The following is a 25,111-nucleotide window of genomic DNA, read 5'->3' as shown; positions in this document are numbered from 1 at the left end:
CCAACTCATGTGTGTCTAAGTTAGTCTCAGTTGTTTTCACAATTTTGACTGGAACTTTCGACACACTTGGCTTGGAAACAACCTTCTCATTAGCACGATCTTCAGCACATATTTCTTCTTGAATAATAAAGGAGGTATCATCAAATGGTTCAGAAATTGATCCTTTATAGAGGGGTTTATCAACACCCTTAAGCACATGTGGTACTTCCCTACCTTTAGCACAGACATGAGGAGGGGAGTTTATGCCTAATTCTCCAATAGCGGCATTGTAATCAAAACCTATTCCAGATGTTTGATTAACAGCTTACTTACTGTAGCCTTCGAACAAGAATTAAAGTAAGCTTTAACCTTAGTCTCAAGACCGGTGATCTTGTCTTTGAGAATAGTTTCGAGTTGTCTATAACAGTTAACTCTATTCTCTAGAAAAGATACTTGTTCTTTTAATTTGTCTTGATTAATGTGCACAAGTCTTAATTCATTGACCTCTTTCTCAAGGTCTTTGATCTGCTGACTTAACAGTTCATTATCACGACGAGCACAATCTAAGGAACCTCCTAGATGATAAACTAATTCAGCATCAGTAAATTTTACCTCTTTTCTTGACGATGAAGTATTTCCATCAATAGCCATAAGAGCAAGATTCCCAACTTCTTCATCTTCACTATCAATATCATCCCAGCTTCTTCCCTTTGCCAGATAAGCCCTTTCAGAGTTACTATTATGATTTGAATCATAAGAGTTCTTCATCACTTGCTTTGGCTTCCTGCATTATGTGGCAAATTATCCCAACTCATTGCAGTTAAAGCATCGAATGGTGCTCCGATCAACCATCCCTGTTTTGTATCCACCACTGCTGGTGTTAGAGGATGAAGATCCACCTTTCTGGAATCTGTTGCAGTTGGACTTGTATTTGAACTTGGGATTTCTCTTGAATCTGACATTGGAGAATCTCTTGACAATCTGGGCCATTGACTCATCTTCCAATTGCTCTAGCTCTTCTAAGCAGTAAAAATTATCACCGGATTGATTTGTAGTAGGAGGATCATATTCTGCTACTGACACATTTTCCTCAGCCTTGGAAGACTGTACCATTCTCTCTGACTATTGAGATTGTTGTTGTTGTTGTTGACCTTCAGCTACTAGAGCAGTAGATGTGCTGACCACTCTATCTTTCCCGTACACTTCCTACTGCTGAATCTGCTCCAACTCATAGGTTTTTAACACACCATAGAGTCTATCCAAAGAAATCTGACTCAGATCTCTAGCTTCTCTTATGGCAGTGATTCTATGTTCAAGATGAGTTGGCAGTGTTAAAAGGAACTTTTTGTTGATCTCCCTGATTGAATAATATTTTCCATTTATGTTCAGGTTGTTGATCAATGCATTGTACCTCTCGAACACTTCACTAATTCCTTCTCCTGGACTGGATTTAAAATGTTCATATTCAGAGGTTAGGATCTCTAACTTGTTCTCCCTAACTTCCTATGTGCCTTCGTTAATCACCTCAATAGTTTCCCAGATGTGTTTGGAATTTTTACAGTTCATCACATGTCTGTTCATCAAGGGATCGAGGGAATTAAGTAAAATTAACTGAAGGCTGGCATCCAGCAGGAGTAAAATCCTGAGGATCTTTTGCATAGGTTCTAGCTTTGGTAATTACAACATTATCTACTATAACCTCTGGTTCAATAACCATCGGAATTTTTGGACCCTTTATTTAACAAGTTAAGATATTTGGGATTTGCAACTTGTAAAAACAAGAGCATCTTCTTCTTCCACATAATATAATTCTCTTTATCGAATAGTGGAATTTTAACAGTTCCAACTTTTTGTCAAGTCATTATGAATTTTTGAATAAATAAAAATTCAAGGAGTTGAAAAATCACAAAAGTCTAGGATCTTGATTTGTTCGTTAATCAGAAGGCTCTGATACCAATTGTTAGGTCCCAATATGTTTGTAGAAGGGGGGGTTGAATACAAACTATATCGTTTAATCGAATTTAATGCGGAATAAAAAATTGAAACAAAATTCAAGTTAAATAAAACTATTATTAAACTTGAAAGGTGTTACAACAACGGTATCGTTTACAAGGGATTAATCTCAAATAAATTATCACAAATCTAGAATAAATTCGACATGAACTTTCTCTATTTTTGCAATAAAAAGATCAAATGCTAAAAGTAATTTGAGATTAAGTTCTAGGGATTTTGATCCGCTAGATAGTTACACAAGAACAAGAGAATGATTTCTAGTGGTTTGGATTTAACTTTAAAACTAGAAATTGATAATCTTGAAGTGCATTTTGAGAGATAAAATATTTCTTCTGCGGCTGCTGCTTTCTGTGTTCTTGAGTTGGTTGAATGTGTTGATTGACTATGTTGAATGTCCGCTGCTTGTCTTTTAAATTTAATCAACAGAACTGAAATGAACTGGTAAGACAATTTGTGAATTGGCATGACTTTCGGTGAGACAATCTCCTGAACTAGCATGACAATCGGTATGACTATCTGCTGAACTAGCAAGACAGTCCCATAGCTAGTAGAACTTTCGGTATGACAATCAATTTGAACTAGCATGACTTTCGGTATGACAATCTGATTGTCATACCGGTTCAATTGATTGTTATGCTGAATTAATATTGAATATAAATTCAAAATCAATTCTGAAAATTCATAATATTAATTCAGAATTAATTAATCAATTAATTCAATTAATAAATAAATTAATCTTTGCAGATATAATTTATTTTCTTAATTAAACAATATGACTTAATTAATTAATAGAGAATTAATACTACTCTTCAACAGCAACCATTCTTCTGAAAATCACTGTCAATTATGAATCAATTACACCACTTCAATGTTGACACTCGATGTATTGTCTGGTTCATGAATGACTAACTTTCGTGACGTTTCTTCATGTCTTGACTTTGATAACTTGATTTTCTTCAGATTAAATCCCTGTAATTATCTGATACCTTGACAAGATCTCTGTCACTTGATTAAATCCATGATCTTGATTTATATCACTGAGGCTTGATCAATTTCTTGAACTTCTTCCAGTGAATTAATTTCTCAAGTCTGTAGATGACCATTGTTTCTGAATCCTTTGACAGATGTTACCTTGAGAGATCTATTTGACGATAGATCCACTATTTACTTGTTACATTCTTATTTGAGTTGAGTTAAATCCTCGAATAAACAAATAGGCTATGACATATGTCTTTCACGTTTCGTGAAAGGAATCTGAATACTATTTATAGAATAATTGTTAAGTTGAAGAACATACTTGGATTGAACATTTATTTGATTAAGTACGAGAAGATGTATGCGGAGTGTACAACTAAATAGGCAATATGTTTATATGTATAAAGTTTGAGTTAAAAATTGAATATACGGTTAAGTACGACTCAAATTTCTTGGTATAAAAATGGAGGGTTGCAACCTGGATATAAGGAGTGGAAAGTGTTCCAAACTTCAGTGATCAAATTCCAATTTGATCATAATACAATTGCTCCTGAATTTGATCCGGTTTGGTTTTATAATAAATAAGTTTACTTTTAAACTTTAATTTATTTATTTATAAACTTAAATGAATTATTTTATAAACTTAAATTTATTTGTTCTATAAACTTTAAAAGAGTTTATTTTATAAATCTAAATTAGTTTATTTTATAATTTTTTATATAAATTTATTCTACAAATTCTTTTAAGATTATTAGTTAAATTTATTATTTAAAATCAAGTAAATTAAATATTACTTTACAAAACCAAAACCAGGCCACAAGTATACTTCGTTGGTTTGCATGAATTTGGTTAAGTACAAGTACTGCTAGTTGCGCCACAAGTATACATGAATTAGTAGTATGCGCCACTGGTTCAACAAATGTCTCAAGCAGCTACTTTACTGGAAATATAAATTAATTTACGAGGCTTACGGTGAGCCATGTAAATTATTTTATGTATTAAATTTACACAAAAAAGCAGATTCATGAGTTAGTTCTGTTCAACTTCTCTCTCACAAGAGCTGGAGAATTGAAGTAAAAAGAGACAGAAGAGATACACACTCAAATTTTTATCTATTAATCTTCTCACCGGAGTAACGTTACATTTCCCGATTTAACTCTTGTATATTCATAGGTGGTATTATAAATGTTACCCAGTTATTAAATCCTTACATAAACAAAAACTAGATCTTTGTATATGATTTAATTTGTTGATTTTTGTAGTAACAAGAACATTGTTGTTCTTGGATTATAACCAATTAATTTATTGATCGGAGTTCAGCAACCCCTCAGGGATTTATATATGAATATATATTTCAACGAAATCTTGTGTTCGATACTTTAAATGTCCTAAACACTATTTACCTCAATATTACGGAACCATTAATCGAACACTAAATTATAATCCAAAAAAGATTCGAAAGAATTTTTTAATTTAGTAAATATCGTATTTAACCCCCCCCCCCCCCCCCCCCCCGCGATACTTCGACACCAAACAAATCTCTCCAACAACAAACATTTATATTATTATTTATAATGATATAAATAATTTTTAACTTCGAATTCTACCAACGATAAACATTAGAAAAAATGACCAAAATACCTCTTTTTAGATGTCCTTTTACCCAAAATACTCATCCTGTAAAAAGGTGCCCAAAATACCCATCAGATACTCCACTAATACTGGAGTATCAGGATGATACGCCACTTTCAATGGAGTATCAGGATGATACTCCTTTGTCAGTAAAGTATCATGGCAGATACTCCTCTGTCAGTGGAGTATCAGTCCTGATACTCCTTTCCTAGTTGAGTATCACTTTTTTTTTTTTTTTTAAATATTTAAAAAAAATAAAGTAAAATTTTAAAATTTTAGATGATACTCTACTAACAAATGAGTATCTCACATGTTACTCCACTGACAAAGGAATATATGGGTCGATACTACAGTGACAAAGGAGTAAATGGGTGGATACTCCACTGAAAATGGAGTATCTGGTGGGTATTTTGGACATCTTAAAATTCTGGTGGGTATTTTGGACGATTGTTATTTAAAAATGGTTATTTTGTTTTTTCACCCTAAACATTATCCAAATATTAAATAATGCATCACCCAAATTCGCAATCTCTCTAACAACAAATATTTATTTATTATTTGTAAAAATGTACAAATAAGTTTTTCAAGTTCAAATCATACCAATAACAAATATTTATATTATTATTTATAAATTTGCAAATAAAGTCATAGTTCAAGTCTCATTCAAATTAAATAACAAAATAAACTTCAAGCTTACTGCCATTTCATTATTTACTGTTCGTTTGTAAAATCTTAAAATAAGTAACTTATAACTTAAAATGAATAAGTGACTTAAAATGATAAGTAAATAATTAATTTTAAGTTAAATAAGTGTTTGGATAACTTACTTATAAGTAGATTTTTTTTAACTTAAGTGATCTAAAATAAATAATTTTTAAATATAATTATCTGAATTCATGAATTTAAATTAGATTAACATTTAAAAACATAAATTTTGAAACAAACATCAATAAAAAAAGAAAATTCAAATAAGTTGAGAAAAAGTATGTCATGATTAATATCCAACTTATCTAACTTATAAGTTATAAATTTAACTTATAAGTTAGGTCGAGAAACACTCATCAATAAGTAAGTATGAACTTATAAGTCGTAAGTCACTTATAAGAATATGTACAATGGTGTGTTATATCCTGTGCTAAAATTATAATATAAAACAAAAATTAAAAAATCTCAATTCAATGGTGTGCTAAATTTTGTGCTAAAATAGCACAATGCTATTGTTTGTGATATATTTAGCACAAAATATAGTATTGTATTATAATTGTCAACTCATCAAAAAGTGACAAAAAAAAAAGAAATGGATGAAGTATGAAATTAAAAATGTGGGGTACTAGGAAGGTAGTTAAATTTGTAATCAAAAGTGTAGTATATTTTGGAAGTTATTTAAATTTGAAACAATATTTAGAACAAACCATTGGAGACATGGTATTATTTTAGCACTAATATATATTTTTTGGTATTAAATTATAACAATAGCTACCCTTATATTTAGCAAAGTGACTGTACAAACATATTTTAGCTTTCAAGCTTAAAGCGTGTACTGTCTGTCTGTTGAGCTTAAATATTTTATTTAATAAAGTAATTCAAAGTTTTTCAAAAAACCTGTATAATATTTGAATTCGGCTCAGTAATAATCGAGTTGAACTTGAATTTTTAGAATTACTTGTAAAGTTCGTGAGCCTTATCGATTCTCCATTATATTTAATTTTTTTCATTACAAATATATTTTTACATAAATATTTAGTATTTTATTTATACTTTATATATTTACCTAAATTGAACTCCAACCGAACCAATCATATTTCGAATTTTTGTTAATATTTGGTAAAATCTATTTGAGATTTCGATCCGAACTCGATCCAATCAAACTTTTTATGAGGTGAGCTTTGAACTTAAAATAAAAGACTCGGTTAAATTCGAGTTCGAGCTCGAGTTTTTTTAATCGAGTTCAAATCGAATTTGATAGTGGTCAACTCTGCTCAACTTGATTTATGCGGAGTACTGGTATAGGGTTTAGGGGCGCGCTAATGTACTCTAACCACCATATTTTACATAAAAATAAAAACTACGCTACTGTAAATTCAACGTATTTGTCAGTTCATCGGTTAAATCTAAACAATTTATTTTGAATGAGTAAAATTTCTGAAGTAACTCATTTGAACGATACCATTAATATCATTTGATAAAAACAATTAAATTTTTAAATCAGAAAAGTTACAACATTTTAAATTGAACCTTAATATCTATTTTTTCAATGTTTAATCAGATTAATTCTATTTAATTATCGAATACACCAAAAAGTGTTGGGTGACTAAAAATTATTATTACATATGTATGATAAAACATACGTTCTACATTTAATAATTTTTAAATAATTTTTGTGATTTGAAGTATATAGATGATGTTAATAATATAGGTTTTATATTCTAACTAATTTTTTAAAAAGAAAAGAAGCTTTCAAATATATCTATAGAAAAAGTTATTTTGTCAAAATAGGAAGGGAGTAGACAGGTGGGCAAAGGGAGATGCATGAAATTTTGGATGCCTAGGTGAAATTTTTTCAAAAGACCGGTTCATGAGATTTATGACTTGTCCAATAATAATATGTTCTAAACAAACGACTTAAGGTAGGAACGGTAACTCATTCAGTTAAGTTGCTATGGTTCACCCGTTAACAAATGGGGCCAATTCAAGCTTATACGCATTGCATTTTGTAGATATATGCAAGAAAGCAGTTGCCAACATATAGCAAATTTGTAGGATGTCCTTTTCGTCTGTATAATATTTGAGCTTAAGAATATAATCTTCCGCCCGATACTAGGTTACATTGAGGGATGAAGCTTTGAACAAACCATTAACCAACTGAATGTTCAGTCCAGGGGACTCCATACTATTACAAGTAGGATTGCAAGGATAAGGGCAGTCAATTTGTTGCACTGTTTTATCATTGAAGTACCATTCACCTACAGATTCTGCAACTGTCTGTCCAGAAAAACAACAATATAACAACATATAAATGAGAACGTCATGCAGGGAACAGACCTGCCATCACACGCATAAAGAAGAGGATCTCTATTAATTATACTATTAAATGACACACTTATATTTTATATTAATTTCATATATATAAAAAGGAACAAGCTGTCATCTATATTATTCCCAACCTTAGGTTTTTAGTTGTCGCAAATGTGTTGGACACTCTGACAAGACACTTATTCCGTGCCCAATCCTTTAACTAATATGTGGACACGTAAAACAATTGGAATAACACATATGAAATGAACTAAGGATGGAAAAATAAAAATACGAGAAGGAAGATGCAGAGGAGAAATGAGAAAATATGAGGAGAAGAAGACACCTAAACTCAAGTTCTTTGCAAAATCCTATTTAAATTACATTAGATTAAAAAAAATCTGCAAAATTTATCTATTATTTATACTTGTTTATTTACAAACTATAACATGCAATTCAAGAAATTCTGAGTCCAGCCCTCATATATGTGTCATGTCTAACACTCCAGAAATACTCCAGACAAAGTTACACAGACTGTCATTAGATGTCTCATAAGCAGAAAGAGGGAACGACACTGTATAATTATATAGGTAAGTAGATAATATAGCTTCACTTACCTTGTTGTTAATTTTCGGAGAAGCAGGACCATGCCATATCTCAGCCAGTGACTGGCAATGGATGAAGCAAGAATTAATGAATACGCCTCCATTAAGTTGCAAAAAGCCATTCAGCGCCTTAAGTAGTGATTTTCGAAAATCTGTATATTATGTAACACTCGATTAGTCCAGCATATCAGGAAAGTTACAGAAACTCTCATATTTCATTTGAAAGGCGTTAGTATTTCTCTATTAGGATACTATATGTGGGAAGAAACTACACATTTTTTAAGTCTTCACTGTCCAGCATAAAGAGTGAAATGACTTAAGATAATCACAACTATTTAATGTAATTAAAACCCATATGATTTTTTTATAGCATCAGCATTTGCTTAATATTGTCTGCTGTAAAGTTGGTTTTTCCCCATAAATTCTAAATCAACAAAGAGAACATACTAATTAGTTAGCAACATTCCATAGACTTATATCCCATAGGCATAACTTTGTAGTATTTGAGCCAGTGAATAATGTTAACTTCAGAATTTAGTTAGTTTACATCACCTTGTAGTATTCCAATTTGGCTGGGACTACAGCTGCGAATATTAAGCCTGCACTTGAACCATTCTCCACTGAAATCTGATGAAACTGGCGCCAATATGTTTTGTATCTGAAATAACAGGATTTATATACATACATTACGGAAAAACAGGCACTGGCAAGTTGCAAATAGCCATATGAAATATTACCTGCCAAGAATCATAAGCTGAATTGACAAGGAAAACTGGTGTCTTTATGCTACTTGTAAATTCTTGAGGAAAGAAACACTGGTATTGTAGTTCATAATACAAACAGGGCATCCGATGTTACACAGTCCAAAGTTGATAGCAACATAGAAAAGTGAATTAAAAGGAAGAATATTGAGATAATATACTGAAAGAAACATACCCTAAATGGATCCTTTTTTGCAACACAGTTCTTATTCAAACTTTTTGACACACCCTGACATCTCAAAGGTAAACACGGGAAAAGAACATTATGACTCTAGAATATATAGCTTGATATACATTACGTTATAAATTATTAAGAGAACAGTCTGTTTACTGCAATTTTCAGAGAGGAAAAACACCTTGTAGTGCACATTATTCAGTTAAACTGTAACGGTACTTTACATTAGTACTTGTCATGTTTTAACATCGATGATTCAGTACTTTTCATTTTAATGAGATGCAATACTGTACTGTGTCAATATTGAAGAAGTGGCTTCTCGTCATAAATTCAATAGCGAATCGTCTTAAAATCGGAATAAGGAAGACATAAATTAAAGTAAAATTAGGCGTAACTGTTGAGTCTCAACCTGAAATTGGACTAAATCATGATAATATGACTGAATGGTGTGATTTCCAGCAATATCCTTTCTGAAAAAGGAAAGAAAACATATTCACATAAATATGCATAAAAGTTATTCCTGCTTGAAATTTAAAGATCCAATGCAGTAAAGGTAAGTTCCTATCTTCAGCACACTATTCAACATATTGCACCAAATGTTTAAGATCCAACTCCAGCATATATATATAAGGGATCCGTAAAAGATGTTCCAATCCAAAGTTTCATATAATAAAAACCAACAGAAATCTTCTGGAAAACTATATACAAACTCTGCGCATTCTTCTAAATAGCTCCAAAGTTCTTTCTACCTGTCAATTATTTCCTTGTGCAGGGCTCTTCTACTTTCAGTTTAATTCAGCCCCTTACACCTCTTCACGCCTCTGGCTGTGTTGCTTCTTGCTAGGGAGCAAGACTTGATATTACATTAATACCAAATAATTAGCGAACATTATTTCTAATTCTACATACTAGACTACTTAATGTAGCATTATATGCAAGAAAACTGTGAATTTGTAGAGTGCCACTGTAGTAGTGGACTTGTAATTACTGAGGATTGGTTTAAACTTTAATATTTAGCATACGAGCTCATGAAAAAGAAGCAGTTAAGATTAATTTTATGTTTTTATATAGTATAAGTTTGTGCATGCATGCTTCGAAAAACGTACTCATTGAGGAAAAAACCTGCATCCGAAAGACACTTGACTTTGGCATCCTTGGGCAAAAAATCGCGAAAATCATCACAGTGAATGAGAGCTGCTAACCCTCCAGCAGAGCATCCTGTAAGAAAAGCCTGCCAAGTCATCCACACAATCATTATTTGTACTTGAACAGGCACCACTTATAATGTACAAAATTCATTGAACGAAACTATATATGTGAGAAAGCTTAATAAAGTTTTATCATCATTATGAACTCTTTCGGTACAAAATCGTTAGAAATAGAGTATTGATAAGGATAGATAAAAGATCAAATCAACCCAAGGCAAATGAATGACTCAGAGTAACATGACTAAATAACTAATGTGGTACTGCAGTTTTATACAAAACTCAGAAGATTGTTTTTGACAAAAATAATATAGTGGTTGGTTAGATTTATATACCTAACAGAGGATACTTCAGAGAAAAAGATCAACTCTCAGAAACTTGACATGTAGATGATTAATACATGCTAAATCAGTTACCTGCCTAGCATTCGATAATCCTAGTGAAAGGATTTCATCTATGGCTGCTTTCCAGATTAGTTGGCCGCGGAAGAAGAGTTTTGTACTATTCTGTAGCATTATTAACAACAAACATACATAAGTTGGATACTTAACTCACAATGAGAAAAATAATAGTTAACTTAAAAATGTGATCTCTACTGTTATAATAAATAAATATATGGAGTTTTCAACCAGATATTAATACCCACATTAAATTCACTCTCAGGGTGGCCAGCAAAAGACGCACCATCACAATAACGTATCACAACTTTATTCCAGCTAAAGAAATCTGAAAAATACAAAAGTCCCTTTATCCTCTTGAGACCAAGAAGAAAATGAGATGGTTATATGCATGAGAAGACTCCGTCTCAAAGGAAAAACGAGTTTCTGAAAAACTATTGTTGCAATAGAGAATTCACGACACCAAAGAATGATGCAAAATCAGACAATACAAAAAACATTTTTAAGTGTGACACAATTAGTGGTCAACAGAAATAAGTAATACGAACCAAGATTAAACAGATAAGACTAGAATGGATGTCTGGGTCTGGTCTGGCAGAACCTACAACAACCCGGAGTATTGTATAAAGGCCTCCTAAACGATTTTAATCAAGCAAAGCTTTAACGTGAAACCTACCAACAATTTTAAACTTGTACTCTGATATGTTTTACAAGTCAATAAATATACTTAAGCCTTTCAAGGTATCTAGCTGCAAAAATTATTAGGACCGCACCTCAGTAAGTGATTTGACAAGTTCAAATAACCAAACATGACATTGAGTGTTTAAAAAGTTAAAAACCTATGGTGTGGTTTCTTTATATCGAGATAAGAATATGTGACCTCTAGTGCAATATGATTAGTCAACATGCACAAGTAGGTTCTTATCTTCAATCAGAATACTTGAATTCTTACAAGCAGCGACTGGCTGACTGCATTCAGTTTTTTTCCAACAACATATGTACAGGTCTGCTTAAATAAAGAGTGTCACCCTTCCTGGTGAACCGGTTTGCAATTACGTGCCAGGATATCAAGATTTTCATATCAGTGGCTCAAGAAGTATTATAAACGACAAAATGCTGGCTTTTCCCATTTTCCGTCAACATAACTCACGGACAAGAAGACAGTTTGGAAATTTATTATATCCAACAGCTATTTTGTGCATGAATATATCATGGGAAAAGCAATACTGTATTCAGAGCTCTGTGAAGTATCCTTACCTATAAAAGCTCTGAGGTACCAAAACCCCAAACCTACTGAAATTGATTGCATCATGTAGTGTGACAAATGGGCAGTAGAGAACACAAGTTAGACAGATGCCAATGCTAAGCCAAAATTCATTATATTTTCAATGGCGCGGTTGATTGTGGAGTGTGGACCTCAATGCGGGATAGAGATTTATGGTCCAGAGTGGAGTGTCGCTCAAGTGGGAGACTGGGAGGTAAGTGGAGAAAACTATAAGTTCTGTTCTGAGGTAAAGGATTTAAGTTGCCAAAGCTATTTCGGTGTTGCTTATGAGATAGCTAAATTGCCTTTTGGAGGGATTTCCTTTTAAGAATCCAGTTGTTTGTCAAAGTTGTGAACATGCGAGGTTATTGCTATTATCTGGTTGTAGGAAAATGTAGAAGTTTATGAAGAAGATGAAGAAAAAATGAGAATGTGCTTTAGAAGCCATAGACACACACATACACTACATTATTATGATTGAACTGTCTCTGCCTTTCCTCTGACGACTGATATTGATTGGAGCCACCTTTTTGCAGTTAAAATGTAAGTTGAGCTACTAACGTGGGAGTCTTGAAGCCCACCCACTTTCAAGCCAGTGTAAAGTTCAGTCAAGAAGACACGTAGGATTTTATTATTATTGATACTAAATCCTAGTTAAAACTTTAATGGGGCATCCATCTCTAATGTGTACCGCACAAGTCATGAGATGGAACTTGGAAAAAATTTCTGATATCATATGCATAGAAATAAAGATAGGATAAGGTTGTGTTGCATTATGTTTAGCTACATATCATCAGATAATGGAGTGCACAGCCACAGCTTTATCTACACTTTAGTAACATAATTGTCCTAATCTTTTATTCTATCTAAACTGGTGCTAATTACGAAATAACTCTTACCAGGATTTTGAGATGGGTCAGAGCTTAAAATTCCAGGAAATAGGACTTCTTGTTCCATGTACTTTGAAGAACCAAGAGAAGTGGTCTTACGATCAGAACAAGACGCTATTGTATTGCACCAAGCTCCGCCCTAGATGGTGGCAAGGAGAACTGATGAAATTTCATCTACTAATGCACCACTTATATACATCAAATGCGATAAAAGCCAAGTATACATGCATTTTACATTTGCTTTTGCACACAAGTATGACTTGTATGCACTTAAGTTTCCCACTGTATGACTTGTAAATGATTGTTTGAAAATTATAGAAGGATGGTCTAACAGGCACAACGGATATCACTAAATCAGGAATGTAATTCTAAGACAACTCATGTGTTGTTCTGTGTCTTATATACTATGAATTAAACATAAAATGCAATTTCTTTTCAAATGAAAAAATTTATTTTACAATTAAATGTTATAGAACACCATAAGGAATGTGATGACTTGTAAGTAACTGCAGTACTTTGAATGGAAAGTTCAAAAAGAATCTAAAAGACAGAATTGAGGTTATCTTACTAGTAGTGAAATAAAACAGAGAGAAATACTAATCAAAGTGATCACTTGGGTAGTGAAAGAATAGTAATAAAGAACAAGTAGATTGAGCGAGACCTGAAGATGAAGAAGCCAATGGCCCGAACCAGATCCAAAACCTTTCTGAAAATGATAACCAGGCAAACTACCATCTAAACAAACTGCAACACACAACTAAACTAGTTAACAACATATATCTCTAATCGCGCTCTAACGAAAACCAACTAAAAATCCAAATAGAAGGCCAGTGATTTGTTTAGCTGAAACTAGAATCACAAGTGATTTTTGTTACTGTAAATGATGGATAGTTTACAAATCGTCAGTAGTTATTTGCATCCAAAAATAATTAACACAAAAAACCCGGCGATTCTTGTTTTCATTTAGCTCTAGCTGACTACAGTAGCTCTAATAAACATGTATATTTGTTTGTTTATATATTTGCTAAATTTATAAAAGAGTATCTAAAAGAAAGGATACAAAGTAGTATTACAGGCGCCGGTCAGAGTTGCATTGCGGAGCAAGGTAAGTGGGACCATATCAGAAACAAGTGCAGTTTTGTCTGGTGACGTGGAGAAACAAGAGAAACCCAACAACAACAACAAGATGAAGAAAACAGCAACGCCCCAGTTCCACTGACGCCACCATGCTGTCCGGTGGTTGATTAGCGAACTATGGAAACATGACGACATTTGTTGTAGCTGGGGTTATCAATTACGATCAAGCGGAGAAAAATATGCAATACAGTATTTTAATCTACTGTAGGGTATGGTATGTTTATAGACTTTTTGACTCCTTATGCACTGTGCTCTTCTTCTAATTCAAGGAAGGGATAGTTAGAGAGCTTAGAGTACGAGTAAAGCACAAAATTTTAAACCTTTATACTGTAGTCAAAAGTAAGTTGGTATACCGGCTACGAAGTCCAAGTCGCACCAGATTTTTTTAATTGGTAAAGGGTAAATTTGTGAACCCCGGATTATACCTTGTTATGACGTTATAGTTTTTTTATAAACTCCAGATTTAGAGTACTAAATTTACAAGCTGGAGCAGTTTCTGGTTTCTACTACTACTCCATATGCCAAGTAGATTTATTGTAGTCAGGCATAGTAAATTGATGCCTCCAATTACAGTTTGCACAAACACTAACAAATACTAATTCACCGTGACCACGGTCTTTGTCATGGGAAAAAAAAACCCGCTGAATATCATCTTTGAGTAAGATACAACATATTTCAAGTTGTCATGGGAAAACCCCCGCTGAATATCATCTTTGAGTAAGATACAACATATTTCAAGTTTTCAGTGGACATTGCACAAAAGCAGTAGGCTCTGCCAACGGTCAACATCAGCAAATTTCTAGGGTGTCCAACTCTTCTGTATAAATCGTAAGCTTGAGATTAGGATCATCCCTCCGATATTATCTAACATTGAGGAATGAAGCTTCATACAAAACCATCAGCCAACTGACTGTTCAGTCATGGGAATTCCATATTATAACAAGTAGGATTGCATGGATAAGGGCAGTCAATTTGTTGCACTGTTTTATCATTGAAGTACCATTCACCCACAGATTCTGCAATAGTCTGTCCAGGAAAACAACAATAGCCAAGAATGTCATGCAGAAAACAAGCATAGCAACGCCACCCTCACACACTAAAATAAGAGGATCTCCTGATAAACTATCATAAGATACCTTTAATTACAATTCATATTAATATCGCAGATACAGGATTTTGTTCTACTATAAACCTTGCCCTACAAACCTCACAAACCTACAGAATTTGCTAATAACAACACTGGGTGCACTAAAAGTGCAAATAGTAACCAAATATTTTAAAAAAAATTAAAACACTTGTTTATACTAATTAAAAATAAATTTATTTACTACATAAACATTTTAAATTTGTTTATACTAATAACATAAGTATTTTTTTGTAAACACAATATTATAATTATATGTATTATTTTCCAATTTTTTGGTGAATGAAACCAACCACTAATTTTGGTGATTCCGATGTCAATATTAGTGTATTCTCATAATAAGGTGTCATCTATATTACTCCGACCCTTCGGTTTCACTGTCGCACAAGTGTTGAACACTCGAACATGACACTTATTTTGTGCCAAGTACTGTGACTGAAATGTGGGCACTTTACCCAATTGGAAGATCGCATATAAGATGAACTTAGGATGCAAAAAAAAAAATCGATATGAAAAAATATGGGTGGTGGCCCTAAATGTCACTTGGGGGTTAAAAATGGCCCTAAATATCACTTCAAAACAGTATATCGCGTAACGTTTATGCAAAAGATATAAAACGGTACTTCGTGTAACGTTTTGGCATTTTAAATTTTTTTTATGCTCAAAACGGTAGATATATATGATGTACCGTTTTGAGCCAAAACATTACTTCAACTAACGTTTTGCACATTATAAAAAAAATAAAAAATAAATAAAGTACCAAAACAGAACACCATGTACCGTTTTGCAACGTAAGACGAAGTACCGTTATGAAGTGACATTTTGGGCCATAATTTTCAAACGTGACATTTTGGACCATTGAACGCTCTCAAAAGTGACATTTTGGTCCATCTCTCAAAAAATAAGAGGCAGATGCCTAAGCAAACTTCTTCTGCAAAAAAATTTTAGTTCCAAGTTTTATATTGATTTTTGCTGCCATATCATTTCAACTTTGCTTATTTATATACTATTATGATGTGTCGAACCATCAATGTCCAGAAAGAGGACACAATACCCACATACCAAATTTTATGAAGTTCCGAGTACGACACACACATATGTGTCGTGTTCAACATAAGAAGTCACATTTTCAGACAGAAGGCATAACTCCGTATTACGTTGTTATTGATAATGAAGCTGTACTTACCTTGTTATTGATTTTCGGAGAAGCAGGACCATGCCATGTCTCAGCCATCCATGTCTGGCAATGGATGAAGCAAGAATTTATGAACACTCCACCATTGATTTGCAAAAAGTCATTCAGTGCCTTCAGTAATGAATTTCGAAAACCTGAATATTATTTAACACTCAATAAGAGATGGCAAAATAATCCGATCCGACGAATATCCGATCCGAAATCGGATATTTTGGATATACCGAACCCGAAGTTTTGGATTTGGATTTCAACGATACTGAACCAATACCCGATCCGAAATCCGAAATCCGATTAAAACCCGACACATAAATAATATATTACATGCAATATTTTAGACGTAAGGCATTATTTACATATTTTTATTGTATTATTTGAGTAGTAATAGATTAATGTCAAGATTGTCAACCCTTATTAAATGAATTATAACTCTTTATTTCAATCTCAACTTTTATTATTTAAGATGTATCTTTTATATATTTAAAAAAAATCTTTTGTAATGGGATATTAAATATTTTGTTATTTACATATCTTAGATTTAACTTATCATGTCAACACGCGCAATATAATATGTTTGAATACTTATTAATTAATGTATTTTAAATTATATAAATGTAATTAGTGGTGTTTGCATGTATAAATAATATTAAATTTGCCTATATTATTCGTAATCTTGGATACCCGAAAAATACCCGATCCGATCCAAAACCCGACGGATTTGGATTTGGATAACCCGAAAATATTTGGATTTGGATTTTACAGTACCCGATCCAAACCCGACCTGTTGCCATCCCTACACTCATTCAGTCCAGCATTTAAGCAGATTGACAGAAACTGTTATATTTCACCTTAATAGCATTAGCATTTCCCTATTGGGGGGAGGGAAGCGGGGGGGGGGGGGGGGGCAACAAGACACTATAACGGTTTGCATTGTCCAGTGTAGAATGTATTCTTCAGAATATAGTTAGCAATACACCACCTTGTAGTATTGCAATTTGGCTGGGACTGCAGTTGTGAATGTTACGCCTGCACTTGAACCAATCTCCTTGAAAATCTGATGAAACTGGCACCAATATATTCTGTATCTGAAATACGAGTAACTATTTACATACATGAAAGGAAAAAATGTGTTGACAAGTTACACAGCAAATCGAAATATTACCTGCCAGAAATCATAAGATGGATTGACAAGGAAAATTGGTGTCTTTATGCTACTTGTGAATTCTTGAGGAAAGAGACACTGATATTGCATTTTATAATACAAAAATTGCAACCAATGTTATATAGGAAAAGTTGAAAGCAACATAAAAAGGTTATAAAAATCCAAAAAAAGATTACCTTAGACGGATCATTTTTTGCAACACAATCCTTGTTCAGACTTTTTGATACACCCTAACATCACAAAAGGCCAACATGGACAAACAACATTAAGACTCTAGAATGGACAGCCCAATATATTAACAAGGAGATAGTCTATGTACAAATGCAAAATTCAAACATATAACAAAAAGTACATCTTACACTGCACATTATTCAGTTCAACAGCAAAAAATTTACATTAGTACTTGTCATGTTTTTTGTTTTAATAGATGATTTGGCAATTCCCGTGATATGACGTTGCAATATTATATTGAGTTTCAAATAGAGAAGCGTCCTTTCATCATAAATTCATAAATCAATCATCTGAAAATCGGATATAGGAAACCATATCATAAAGACATACAAAAGTAAAATAGGATATAATTGTGGAGATTCAACCTGAAGTTGGACAACCTCGTGATAATATGACTGAATGGTGTGATTTCCAGCAACATCCTTCCTGATAAAAAAAGGAAAAAGAAAACATATTTGCATAAACATGCATAATAGTTGTTCCATATTGAAGATTAAAGTTCATTGTGATAAACGTAAATGTTCGGTCTTCAGCACACCATTAAACATGGTGATGGTTACAGTTGGACTCCAGTAAATATATAAGGGATCCTTAAAAAAGGTTTCAGTTTAAAGTTTCATATAATAAGAAAACCAACTGAATTCTCCTGGACAACTATCCATGACTTTATTTGCATTCTTCTAAATAGCTCCATAGTGCTTTCCGGCTGTCAATTATATCCTTGTGCAGGGCACTTTTACTTCTGTTCTTATCCAGCTCCTTTCCTCCCTCTCTCCTTCACACCTCTGGGTCTGTAGCTAGGCAGCAGGACTAAATCTTTACTTTCACTACTAAATAGTAATTGATAATATCACTATAACTACACTGGACAATTTATACTGCTTATAAGCAAGAGAACTGTGTATTTCTCAAGCGCCACTGTATTACTGTTCTCATAAAATTACTGAAATTCAATGTGCAATCTAAATTATAAGTTATGAGCTCATAATAAGAAATTTTTAAGAGCATAAGATCAACATTTATGTTAAAATTCAACATACATGTGTGTGCATGTGCCAAAAAACATACTCATTGAGGAAGAAACCTGCATCAGAAAGACACTTGACTTTGGCATTCTTGGGCAAGACATCACGAAAATCATCACAATGAATGAGAGTCGCTAACCCTCCAGCTGAACATCCTGAAAGAAGAGCCTGCCAATTCATTAGAAAAATCATTTTTGTGGTTGAGCAGGTAGTGCTTATGATGGACAAATCATTCATTGAATGGAATAATATACATGACAAAACTAAGAAATGAAATCATCACTCTAAATTTGTTGTGGGACAATTTCTTTTTAAAAGAAAAATAGTTAAGATGACGTTAGACAAAGGATCAATCAACTTGATGCAAATAAATGAATTAAAACATAAAACTAACATGGTTTATTGCAATTTGATACGTAAATCAGAAATTTGACTTTGACAAAAATGATGTAGTAGTTGGCTATAGAGTTATAGACCTGACAACAAAGGATGGTCCAGAGAAAAAGATTAACTCTTAGGAACTTGACATTAACATATAATTACATGCTAATTCATTTACCTGTCTAGCATTTGACAGTCCTAGTGAAAGAAGTTCATCTTTGACTGCTTCCCAGATTAGTTGACCACGGAAGAAGAGTTTTGTACCATTCTGTAGCATTATTGACAGCAAACATTTATAATTTGCATACTCACAATGAGAGAACAATTGTTACTTAAAAATGAGGCTTCCACTTCATTATAATAACAGGTATAAAGTTCACCAACCAACTATTTACCCACATTAATCTCAGTCTCAGGGCTGCCAGCAAAAGATGCACCATCACAATAACGTATCTTGACCTTGTTCCAGCTAAAGAAATCTGAGAAACGCAAACAAGTATTTATCCTCTTGAGACCAAGAAGTGAAATGTATTAAAACCTAACAAGTTCTCTCCATATTTTGAAATAAAAAATTTTGACCTCTTGCACATTATGATAGTCGATGTGCAGTCCTCTTCTTTAATCAGAATAGCATTAAGTCTTGTAAGCAGATATTGGCGTAATAAATTGAGTTCATTTTTAATTATATTTGTAAAAGTTTGCTTAATAAGATAAAGAATTTCATGCATCTTGGTGAGCTTAAGTTTACACCAATTTGCAAATATGTGGCTGAATTTCAAGATATTGATCAGAGGCTTAATTTGTATTTTAAACGACAAAAGGTTACTTCTCTTGATTTAGCCCATGGAACTAATGATCTAGAGGAAAATCCGTGTATCTATTTGTTAGAATATAATATAAAGATCTAGTTGATCCTTCCTTTAACACCTTGACGTTTTCAAACGACTAGTTATTCAACATGGTATTTGAGCTCATACTGGAACCCTGCCACCCCAATATTCTCAAAATTATTATGGACACAAAGGCAAAATTATGCCCCAAAGACGGACGCCCGTGATCCACTCTTTGACTCAAAAATGGGCTCTCGACTGGGGGGAGGGGTTACAATATAATATAATATAAAGATCCAGTTGGTCCTTCATCTAACACCTTGAGGTTTTAATTAAGTCATATATCTTGATAACTTATACAAAGCGTCCTTCAGTGGCACAATAGTAATTACATGTGCTAATTATTAAAAATGGGTTAGATAAGAGAGAAGAGAAAATTGAATATATTATTTTTGTAAACACAATTTCGGGATATGGGAGTTGTTAACACTTGTCCAGGCATTAAGGTGAAGCTAAGAGTCATTGCACCGCCTAGGCGATATGGGATATGGGCACTCTCGATCATCTCATATGGGGACAAAAAAATTATAGTATTTTCTGGAAGGAGTTATTTAGATTGTAAGAGACAGTTCTTAAAATGGGTTCAATGTATCAACAAAATTCGATGGACAATCGGAAGTGGTGAGTAAATGTTTAAAAAAATTAAAATCGTTGTTTTTCTACCTGGCCAACCTCGCCAATGAACTAACTCAATTTTCTTTCCAAATTATAGTATAACACATCCATAAAACTGTCATATTTTCAACCAATGTACCCAAGGAGCCACCACATATCATGTGTGGAAAAGAAACAAACTACAGTTAAAAAAATTGATGTTGCATCGAGATTCAATTCTCGATGATATGAAAATTAACCTCTTGATTCATGAAAATATTAATCAGATAACAATTGATAGGAGGATCTAATAGTAGTAGCAGACAAGGCCTATCTTAAGGTTCAACCGTGTCATTAAAACGTTGGAAAAACACCCTTTTAAGAAACTTGTTGCTCACTGCTTAATCGTTCAAGGCATTAGCCAAAATAGGCAAAGTAGTACACAAGCTCGACTTGCCAACAACAAGCAAGATATACGTGGTGTTTCACATATCCTAGTTGAAGAAAGCCATTGCACATAACCTCAGCAATGTGGCCTACCACTTGGACACAGGACCTAAAAATAGAACTAGAAGAGTTGTTGAACATTCATTATCAAACTAGAAGCCGGAGCATTTAAATGGAGGCACGGCTTAAGTGGAATAATCTAGAAAAAAGACTTATGAAGATTATGAGGTGATCCAATAACAGTTTCCCCACTTTCACCTTGACGAAAAGGTGAAACATTGGGCACTGGGTAATGGCCGGAATGCAATGAATTTAAAAAAATATCTTAAGCCCCCAGTTGATAAGTTATAAATGATGTTGTCCACGGATATAATTGTAATTACATTATGTAGTAATATTAGAAAAGAGTGAGGCAAGAGAGGAGAGGAGTATCGAGAATATTATCTTTGTAAACACAATTTTGGGGATATAGGAATTGGGCGTCGAGGTTATCTGAAAGCACTCATTGCTAGTTTTTTCTATTTTTTTGTATCAATTGATCGCTTCATTCTCATATCTACTGGAGTGTTGGTGTTTAGTGTTGAAAGTTCTGAGTTCACAACATAATTGTAGGCTATATTTTCTGCATGAATATGTATGTGACATCATTTATACCCAAAAGAGAAAAAGTGATAGCGCTAAAATCCTTAACCTACTAAAACTGAGAACCCTATGCGAAAATAATAAATTGGCAACGAAGAGATGCCAATTTTAGGGAAGATTGTATTGATGTTAGCTGAATGGAGGGTCGAACTAAATGGTCCACAGTTTCCTTTCTTCCTTTTCTTCCTTCATCACAAGGAGAGGGGGAGGTAAGCGGAAGTCTCAGTTGTAGTAGAAGAGCACAAGTTTAGCAGCTTTTTGGGTTATTAGGTTTGTTAATTATAGCAAGCTTTTTAAAGCTCTTGTAACTCTTCCGATTCAGTGTGCACAAACCTTAAGATTTTGGAGGGGTTATCCTTTTTAGAGTTTAGTTGGGAGTTAAGAATATAGACTGTATCCTACTTAGAGCTTAGTTGGGAGCATAAAGTATTAGACTGTGTTGGGCATTGTGTTCCTGTTTGCATTATCTTTAATATTTTATTTTTCGTCTGGTTTTCCTCCGCTTAAAGTGGGAACTCTCAAAATATTTGTGTAGCCATCTAAAATCTTCAAAGACCTGTCTCCTTTTCAAGTAAAAACTAAACCAAGAGAGAATCACAATATCTGTTCAAAGGTAAAGGATTTAGGTTACCAGGGCAGCAACCTTTTTCGCAGTTCAGCATGTAAGTTGAGGCTGAGCTACCGAAATAAGAGACTTAAATTCCACCCACCCATTTGCAAACCAACACAACTCTTATATTTATTGATACTAATATCCTAGTTTGTACTTTGTGAAATCATGATAGCACATGTACAGAGAGTGTTGTCATTTGGTTCGTCTATATAGCATTAGATGATCAAGCATAGGCACATCTATACCTAGACTTTGTGACATTCAGTTTTCAATCTAGAGTGGCGCAATCTATAGAGCTATATTTACCAGGATTTTCATATCGGTCGGAGCTCAGAATTCCAGAAAATTTGACTTCATGATCCATGTACTTTGAAGAACCAAGAGCAGTTGTCGTACGATAAGAACATGACGCTATTGTATTGCACCAACCTCCACCCTACATAGAGGAGTAAGGGAAACTGATGAATGTTTAGCTACTACTACACCATCTTTATATACTAAATATAAAAGGACGTGAAATACCAAGAAAATATTATATGAATTTGACAGTTGATATCGCAGACAACGAATCTATTTCATACAATCCTACAGATTAGTTTGCTGGAGTAGAACAGAAAAAAAGTAGATGGGAACAGGGTAATAATAGAAAATATATAAGTTACTAAAATTGTCCTGCAATTATTCACCCCCAAATGATATAACAAAGAAAAGGGTCGATTCGACTCGTTTCTACAGTTATAATTTACAATTAAGGGCCTATCATGAATGAAGAGTCTGTTTGACTTATATGCACTTATAGTTTCCTCGTGGAGTTGACTGTAGTAATCATACAAATTAAATTGTAGATAGAGCTACATAAGAATATTGGTAAGACAACTATATCATCGTCCTTAAAGTTCGTCATTTTAAGCCTACATGTGTGTTGAGTTTGATCCCATTTATAAATGAATAAACAGAAAATGCAACGCCTTTTGAAATGACGATTTTGATTTATAATTAAAGGTCACAGAATATAACAAGTAATTTTAAAATTATATGCAATGTTATACCTTACCCAGAGACATGAAGTCACATACTAGTGCATAAATAAAAATTCCGTATGAGGCAGGTGTGTGTGCTAAACCAGAAGAATGGAACAAGACAAGCATACGGTCCATTTAGTTTACCTAAAAATATTTCTTGTAAATCAATTGACTTGTTTAACTAAAAGAAATTATTCACATAAGTTAATCTCACTTACGTACTTTAACTAATGATGCATAACTTACAAGTTATAAAATCCAAAAGTAAATTGACAAATACAAGAAATTATATGTGGTACTTCTAGTTGCCAGTGTAATACTATATCCTGTCATGTTAAAGTACAAGTTTATAATTAGTCATTTATATGAGTAAAACTAGTGTAATACTATATTTCTACTTTTTTATAATAAAACTAACCTATCAGATATAAATTTGAAGCTACAAAAATCAGGATTTTCCACTCCACCTCCGCAATGTAAGAAATATGCCCCCTATTCATATAGTAAAACATACTCCCTCCATCCCATTTTAATTGTCCACTTTTCAAAATAAAAATTTCCCAAAATATTTGTCATGTTCTTTAACCCATGCAATTTTTATAGTTTCAATATTTACTAAAAGACCCTACTCATAAATGTCCTTGTATAGAAATTCAAAATGCACATTATTTTATAGTTTTTGTGTGTGTATATATATACACGTGTACAATTACCTTTTTTGTTGGAGTATGTGTAATTAATGTAATGTGTAAAAACTAAGTTATATTATGTGTGAAAACGAGAAAATGAACACTTCTTCTATTTCTTAATATGTGTGAAATTTACAAAGTGGACTATTAAAATGGGAGGGAGGGACGAGGGAGTATTACATTCCTCGATAACGTAAATGCAGAACTGATCACTTGGGTATCGAAAGAACAATAATAAAGGGCAAAATAAGAGGTAGAAAGACCTCGATATGAAGAAGCCAATTGCGAGAACTAGATCCAAAACCCTTCTGAAAATGATATCCAGGCAAACTACCATCCAAACAAACTGCAAATTAGACAAATTTAACTAGTTAGCAACACATACATACATATATATAATAAAACAGAAAGCAAGAAATGAGGGAATTAAATTACAGGCGCCAGTTTTTTGGGCATTGGCGATCAAGGTGAGTGGGACCATATCTGAAACAAGTGTGAAATGGGTTGTTTTGTTTGGTGTAGTGAAGAAGAGTGAGAAGCCTAACAACAAGATTGCAGATACAGCGGCAGCGACGATGACCCAATTGAATTTACGCCACCATACTCTCCGGTAGCTGCTTAACATGCTTTGGAGATGTAATGCCATTGTATTATACCATTCTTCTTCTTGTGTCTTTCAATATAAAGATCAAGATCAACCCTAACTCTAACATACAAGTATGCAACTATACAAGGTTTCTGTCCACTGCAGGAGTCACAGGCTTGTGCTTCTATAATTAAAAAAAAGTTAAAATCTTAAATTTAATAGTCAATTAAGTTAAAATCTAGTAAAAAATTATTTTTTAGAAAATTGATCAAAAATCCGAAAAAATCAAATTAATCAGTCAAAAATCATGTTAATTGATCAAAAATCGGTCTCATTAATTAAAAAAATATATAGAAAAATTAAAAAAGTATAAATTTGTAAAAATTTTACAAAAAACATTATTTTCGTATAAATATTTATTGTTTTAAATGATTAATTAACGAAGTT

The 25,111-nt window shown here is 33.1% G+C and overlaps 2 protein-coding genes across 5 annotated transcripts; both read right to left on the bottom strand.

Moving 5' to 3' along the window:
* Positions 1-7,188: 7,188 nt before the first annotated feature.
* Positions 7,189-14,310, bottom strand: LOC141720596 (pectin acetylesterase 5-like). 4 transcript variants are annotated; one of them, XM_074523092.1, is made up of 12 exons: positions 13,983-14,307; positions 13,571-13,653; positions 12,919-13,048; positions 11,004-11,083; positions 10,774-10,863; positions 10,259-10,383; positions 9,562-9,622; positions 9,153-9,206; positions 8,954-9,031; positions 8,769-8,874; positions 8,229-8,368; positions 7,189-7,641 (listed from the first exon to the last, which is right to left on the bottom strand). In XM_074523092.1, the coding sequence occupies exons 1-12, from the start codon at positions 14,179-14,181 to the stop codon at positions 7,417-7,419; spliced, it is 1,371 nt and encodes a 456-aa protein (XP_074379193.1). In that variant the 5' UTR covers positions 14,182-14,307; the 3' UTR covers positions 7,189-7,416. The 4 variants fall into 4 exon arrangements, with proteins under 4 accessions (XP_074379193.1, XP_074379195.1, XP_074379194.1 ...); XM_074523094.1 differs by having other exon boundaries at positions 7,189-7,581; positions 13,983-14,293; XM_074523093.1 differs by lacking the exon at positions 9,153-9,206 and having other exon boundaries at positions 13,983-14,308.
* Positions 14,311-14,464: 154 nt separating this feature from the next.
* Positions 14,465-24,831, bottom strand: LOC141720598 (pectin acetylesterase 5-like). The gene is made up of 12 exons (XM_074523096.1): positions 24,514-24,831; positions 24,342-24,424; positions 22,674-22,803; positions 19,581-19,660; positions 19,360-19,449; positions 18,844-18,968; positions 18,141-18,201; positions 17,721-17,774; positions 17,545-17,622; positions 17,362-17,467; positions 16,377-16,519; positions 14,465-15,072 (listed from the first exon to the last, which is right to left on the bottom strand). The coding sequence occupies exons 1-12, from the start codon at positions 24,722-24,724 to the stop codon at positions 14,965-14,967; spliced, it is 1,269 nt and encodes a 422-aa protein (XP_074379197.1). The 5' UTR covers positions 24,725-24,831; the 3' UTR covers positions 14,465-14,964.
* Positions 24,832-25,111: the final 280 nt, after the last annotated feature.

This window comes from Apium graveolens, chromosome 4 (assembly GCF_009905375.1).
Source record: "Apium graveolens cultivar Ventura chromosome 4, ASM990537v1, whole genome shotgun sequence".
Taxonomy (NCBI): Eukaryota; Viridiplantae; Streptophyta; class Magnoliopsida; order Apiales; family Apiaceae; genus Apium; species Apium graveolens.
Note: the sequence above shows the minus strand (reverse complement) of the source record. Positions and strands in the feature narration are given on the sequence as shown.

What these genes read in the sequence shown, in the direction of transcription:
- LOC141720596 (XM_074523092.1), bottom strand. Translation starts at nt 14,181, where the DNA reads ATGTCGTCATGTTTCCATAGTTCGCTAATCAACCACCGGACAGCATGG. An exon ending in GATTATCGAATGCTAGGCAG is followed by an intron (nt 10,384 to 10,773) that starts GTAACTGATTTA and finishes ATGACTTGGCAG; the next exon opens with GCTTTTCTTACAGGATGCTC. An exon ending in GCAGGTTTTTTCCTCAATGA is followed by an intron (nt 9,623 to 10,258) that starts GTACGTTTTTCG and finishes TTCCTTTTTCAG; the next exon opens with AAAGGATATTGCTGGAAATC.
- LOC141720598 (XM_074523096.1), bottom strand. Translation starts at nt 24,724, where the DNA reads ATGGCATTACATCTCCAAAGCATGTTAAGCAGCTACCGGAGAGTATGG. An exon ending in GCCCTGAGACTGAGATTAAT is followed by an intron (nt 19,450 to 19,580) that starts GTGGGTAAATAG and finishes ATAATGCTACAG; the next exon opens with AATGGTACAAAACTCTTCTT. An exon ending in ACGAGGTTGTCCAACTTCAG is followed by an intron (nt 17,775 to 18,140) that starts GTTGAATCTCCA and finishes TTGTGATGTTAG; the next exon opens with GGTGTATCAAAAAGTCTGAA.